At 35.1% G+C, this 6456-nt stretch overlaps 1 protein-coding gene across 2 annotated transcripts in view; it reads right to left on the bottom strand.

Annotated features, from left to right (window-relative positions):
- Positions 1–333: 333 nt before the first annotated feature.
- Positions 334–6456, bottom strand: part of LOC138709258 (gustatory and odorant receptor 24-like) — a 34210-nt gene continuing 28087 nt past the window's right edge. For both annotated transcript variants that reach the window (XM_069839923.1, XM_069839914.1), the window contains 2 exons: positions 5550–5639; positions 334–822 (listed from right to left, as the gene is read on the bottom strand). In XM_069839923.1, the coding sequence (XP_069696024.1) occupies positions 673–822; positions 5550–5639 (240 nt within the window). In that variant the 3' untranslated portion in view covers positions 334–672. The remainder of the gene's footprint in view (positions 823–5549; positions 5640–6456) is intronic.

Below are 6456 nucleotides of genomic sequence, written 5' to 3'. Positions count from 1 at the left end.
GGAGTAATCTATGCTTGCCGAGAGCTACGGACAATTTCTGCGCTACAGCCGAAGGGCAGAGCACAGAGGCTATCCGGCAGAGTTCTGTTTGAGCAGCGAGCTCATCAGGATGACCGGGACGGGAATCAAAAGTTTTTCAGGACAGCTGGTTGCATAAGTGGTAAGTTGTTACAAAAGTTAGGTTAGATTCTTTTAGATTGCTAATGTTTTTATAGTTTTCAGCATGTAAAAATACGCCGAAAATAGGAATATGGAGTATAAAAATTAGAGAAGGAGAGAGAGAGTATATTTGTTTATTTATTTTAGTCTCTATTGAATTTTTCGATTTTATTTGTTTTTGCAATACACTAGATTTTGTGGTGCAATAAAATTACTTATTTTTACCAATTAAAATGTATATCTAGGTTTCAAAATGAGTTGTAATTAAAATCTAGGAATTCATAATTGTGGGCATACTTAGTGGTCAGCTCGTGCACCAGTGAGAAAGAAATAATTACAGTTTCAACAAATATATCGGAAAGGCATTAAATCTATTGCGTTCGATCAGCACAATATTGAAGCGATCTTCCACGCTGGTTATCCTTATCTAACTGCAAACACAGAATCTTCTTTCTTTCTGTGCGAAGTCATTTTTCGGTACGGTTCAGATTGTGATAATCTTAGTTTGTAGTTTCAAGACATAATTGCACTCGATGACACTGCTTCAGATACTCCATTTTCTAAATCGATGCTGGTTCCGTTTCTGTTTTTCTGAATAGCTTCATGTACGCTTATTTGAAATTGCATAAGCACAATGATATATGTCACCATCTGAGAAATCATCTGCAATGGAACAAAATCACAATTATTGAATATTTGTATTTAATTTGCTTTTTTATATTAATATGCAAGAAAAAAAATATCTAGTACAATAATAATATATAATCTACAAAGTTCACATTTCTCATAATATAGAAAGATAGGCCTACTATATTTATAATATCGGGTGTTTCAAAATGAATATCGGGGTTTTAAGACTTTGTAGTATTTATTACATTTAACGTACAATTATAAATAATACACCAAATGAAAGAGCAACTCAAACAGTTTTGCTACAAGTGCTCAATGTGAGCACCATTCGTCACACGGCACATATCGAGTCGATAAGCGAGTTCTTCCCAAACCTTGATCAGTGTGTTCTGGAGTAATTGTTGCAACAACTGTTTCAATCCTCTGTCTTAAGTCTGTAGGTCAGCTGGTAGAGCAGGTACATATACACCAGGCCTGCACAAGGTTTGCGCTCTCCGATTCGGCTCACAGCTCATGAGCGGAATGCAGATATTAGCTGCGCTCTGTACATATAAGGGTGGACTGGAAGAAGGGGTGATCTCGTACAAAATATACACAAAAGGAAGTACAATTATAAGTGTTTATGAAATGAATTCCCGTTCAGTCTTGGCAAAACTATCTTGGACTATTATTAATTAATAAAGAAATATTTATTTTACAGAAATAATAGAAATTCTATAGCTACTTAAATGTAGAATATCATTTTGTTATATTTTTATTTATCAGTATACCAAAACGAGGTTTTATGCTGTTGGCAGCTGAAAGGAACAGTAGCGTACTGATCGTAATGAAACATCAGCTACAGATGTTCGATGTCTGCCTTTATTAAAGTTGATTGTAGAAAACGGTTGCTCACAAATATAAATGATGAGCCAAACATAGCAATCATTTTCACAGCCAGCTTGTGTAGTCGTGGATATTATTGCTAATGTTTAGTCTTGTAAAACTCAACTAGGCTAGTAGTATTAGTCAAACGATCTTTAGTCCTTAGGTCACATTGAAGATCAATAAGTTCGAGCTGTAAATCGTTAAATGTTAAATGTTATGTTCCGTCTTTTAGATTCCTCCATACTATACTGTAGCAGTAGGTAAGCAACGTGAGACAGTTACTGAGAATAGGCCTACACACTGCACTCTACTAGATAACTGAGTGGTCGTTTCCCTCTCCTCTACCTATAGCAAGTCTATGTCATTCTGACGTATCTTCCTCTCCGTTTCGGCTCCGAAGGAGCGCTGTTTGTGCAGGTATGATATACATGATCCTTTATGAATCCCCAAAGACAAAATCACATGCCATAAGATCTGGCGAACGTGGAGGCCATGCGAAACAAGATGTCATTCGTCCCCTTCGGCCAATCCAGCGATCGGGTACAACGTCGTTTAACAAATCGCGTACTTCCATATGCGTCTCCTTAAAATTCTCCATACAGACGTCACTGGAATTGCTAATTCATGACTAGCCTTCCGAACAGATTTCTTGGGGCTATGCGTGAAAATCTCTCTCACTCGTTCAACGCGCAGACAGAGGAAACAGAGCATGCGCGTACAAAACTGTTTGAGTTGCTACTTAATGTATTATTTTATAACTGTATGTTATTAAATGTAATATAAGTAAGTATTATAAGTAAGCTCTTCAGTGAGATTTCATTTCGCAAACTGTTCCCTTTCATACATTTTCTTTCAACAAATGATATTCATAGGCCTACGATTTGTGTTTTCTGTCAGAAAGACAACGACTTTGAAACAAAATTATTAATTTATCATAAAATGAATCCATTTTGGTGCGTTCTTCTCTTGATTCTGTGCAGTGCGATAGTTTTTCTTTTCTTTAATCACGTCAACGCAAACATGAAAGCTTGGAGTTCGCAAACTTTCTTTTATCTTTATGCAAGTCATTATGAATGGATCCATTAAGTAAAGTCTGGTTCACAATAAACCGGGAACGAAACTTGAACGAGAACGGTAATATTGTTGAAATAAATGTATTTAACATTATTTCCGTTTTCGTTTCCATTCCCGGTTTATTGTGAACCAGCCTTAACCTGACCGCATGATTTTGTGTTTTCGTTGCGTTTGTGTTTACTTCTCAATGTGAATAGGCCTTTAATCTTGTAAGCAATATAGGCCAATCACTGAAGTCACACAAACAGGACCCGTTCATTACGAGAAAGAACTTAATTACTCTCATTTTGGAGGCACAGATCCCCAAATTCGGCAGTTTTTAATGTTTACTTCACTACAATACTTTTCATGCGACTTAGGTCATACGTCTCATTTTCTTCGTGGCTATAAAATTTTGTTTGGACACGTAAAATATTTAACTTACCATAACGACTAGCGATTCCTTAAGCGCGATTGGCTCGCGTTGTTCTGGAAGGCTAAAAGCCTCGACCTCCATAAACTAAGTCGCATGAAAATGGATATATTATAGTAATATCACAGTCTAGTATATATATAGTCACGAAGCTCAATACGTAGTAAATATGCATCCATAAATAGTTGCTAAACACTAGGATCGCTACTATCGCCTCATTACAAACAATGCGAAATAGTACCGGCACAGTCGATTGTTCGTAGCACCCTCACAACTCAAGCTTCGTGACAGTATATACTAGACTGTGGTAATAAAAAAGTGTCCGACATTCCACAGGATGCTCCAAGGACCTTGAAAGTACGTAGGTAGGCTACGTAATTTGAGGGCGAAGTCGACTCGTTGATTTGCGTCGAATGGTGTTGACCAACCGCTGCACACTGTGTAGCCACGATAATATTATGAAGAGTGTTTTTATACAGAATTTGGTACTTATAAGGTTAATAGTAGGAAAAATTTAATAATAACCACCTTGTATAATAGATTGTCTGCATGTAACACTCCTTTTCCATTCACTTTACACATGAAAAAAAATGAGAATGAAAACGCCAGTTTCACCTTGAGTCAGAAGAAAATTTAGCAATTAACCATTTATTTAGCGATTTATTTATACCAACATATAAATAATGTTTAAACTAAACTCAAGTTAGACCAGAAATAGTGTGCGAACCGCTAATGTAGGCTTATATCGCTATATACCATAATAATAATAATTATTATTATTATTATTATTATTATTATTATTATCAAGCCCTAGACGTTTCTGCTTGTAGCGTCTTCATCTCGTACACCTAATGTCCTTTAGATCGTCAGAGTCATGCAGATTGTGAAACTGAAGGCATGGAGAACCATCACCCAAATATATGTTAGATATAGTAGTAAGATATGTTGACTGTTGGGTCATTCATTCCATACAAAATTTTAAGAATATGCCAGCGATGTCATGAATTTTTTTGGGGTTTTTAATATAATAATGTTGTTATGAAAACAAATTAAAATGCCAACTATGATCCCCATATCATTAATGTTTTAGTCATAGGGATGACTGAAAAATTGGTGGCAGTTACATGTTATTTATCATTTAAAATATTCTAGACACTCTATATGAAGTGTCATCGAAACTAAACAGACGCCATTGTAAACTTGAATAACCATATTTTAATACCTTAATGACTAACCGAATAATATTAAGGCATGCTCGTAAAAACACCTCATTGAAAAAAAGAAATGGGTTTATATTCGAATGCAAGTTAAATTCTTGCGAATTTAATTCGTATTAAAGAAAATCTTATTCCTAATCCATCTCCGAAGTTTCATGATGTTATCTAAAAAAAACCTGTGAATAATTAAATTAATAAAATTATTTATTTTTGTTCCGACGATTGAAAATCGCTTGCTATGTATGGCGGTCGCAGCGTTCGTGACACTTCATAACGATGAGTAATCTCAAACATCCGTCTCCCTGACCTTGATCGCGTAACATTCTGTACGACGGGAGAGTCCACCTGCTGAGCTCCTTTGTTCCGGTGAGTTATTTTTATTAAAAACTAACATGATATTTATGTCAACATTCTGAAATTTTCACAGTGGAATCAATATACTCTTAAGAATTAAATACCTGTTTTTTCATTTGTAAAAAGTAATTGCATTTTGTGTTCTATATGTTTTAAAATTATTTTACGGAGGATAACTATTTAAAAAATTATATATATATATATATATATATATATATATATATATATATATATATATATATATATATATATATTTCATTTTAAGAGCATTTATAAACAAGGCTCTCCTTTTAGAATTGCATTGAAATGATTTTTCCATCTTCCTTTACATTAGTAAGAAAACTTCAATAAATGAAATCGCGTTCTTGTTAAACCAAAATTTTACATTCTGATTGCTGCCAGACTATGAAAGATATTAATATAATATTGCTTGAAAATCGTATTTAGAACATACAAAATAACCTACTACAATACTTTTAACTTTTGACACATCATGGTTCGAAAACATACTTTTTTGGTTGGAATGACCCTGTTACTCCATAGCGGTGGACAGATCCGTTCGTTACTGCTTGCCCCTCTCTCATGACATTTTTACTATAATGTAACTAACTTGAATGTGATGTCTGGTTGACCGAGTTCTTCACATAGCACATGATTGGAAAATATTCACACTTTGTGAGGAAAACGAATCCACATCCTTGACTCCCGTTGCGTACAGTTTGGCGGGCACAAATAACAAAATATCTTGTTATTCAAAGTTAGTGTTAAGCTTAAAAATAATTTAACATAAAGTATAATTTATAAATGGTATTAATTTAAAATGCAATACTACTTACGGAAGTATTCAGAGCTCTGTTCACAATTACAAATCCACACAGATTTAACTCTGGTGGATTTAATGACATGGTTGAGAAGAATGATTGTACCTGCAACATCAAAAACATTACAACTATCTTCGAAGCTTCGTACATTTAAACAGCAACTTAAATATCCACTTTAACTCCCCTTGATTGACTTCCTTATGTATAGAGCAGTCATAAGAGTTATAAAAATAATGAATGAACGTATTATCATTGAAATGCAAGCAGGACAGGAGTTCACGGGCCGTGAAGCGTATTTTCCAGGCCAATCGACTAGTTTTTGTGATTAAACTCTCAACACTAGTATATACAGTCACGAAGCTTGAGTTGTGAGGGTGCTAGGAACAATAAACTGTGCCGGTACTATTTGGCATTGTCTGTAATGAGGCGATATTAGCGATTCTAGTGGTTAGCAACTATCTATGGATGCATATTTACTACGTATTGAGCTTCGTGACTGTATATACTAGACTGTGGTTAAACTCTCAGCACTAGAAAGACTAATAGAGTACTACTTTTTATTAATATTTTTATACTTGGTTATTTAACAACGACGCTTTATTAACTACCAGGTTATTTAACATCGATGGGATTGGTGATAGCGAGGTGGTATTTTGGAGGGATGAGGCCGAGGATTCGCCATAGATTTACTGACATTCGCCTTACGGTTGGGGAAAACCTCTGAAAAAACCTAACTAGATAATCAGTCCTAGCGGGGATCGAACCTGCGCGCGAGCGCAACTCCGGATCGGCAGGTGCCTTAACCGACCGAGGAACGCCGGTTGTTATTTCTATTTTTAAAAAGTTATGTATTCACTTATGTCATGGAAGGAGATGCTAGAACTATCTACCTTCATTTTCCATACATTAGTTGCGTATTAAC

The sequence above is a fragment of the Periplaneta americana genome, chromosome 1 (genome assembly GCF_040183065.1).
Source record: "Periplaneta americana isolate PAMFEO1 chromosome 1, P.americana_PAMFEO1_priV1, whole genome shotgun sequence".
NCBI classification, from domain to species: domain Eukaryota; kingdom Metazoa; phylum Arthropoda; class Insecta; order Blattodea; family Blattidae; genus Periplaneta; species Periplaneta americana.
Note: the sequence above shows the minus strand (reverse complement) of the source record. Positions and strands in the feature narration are given on the sequence as shown.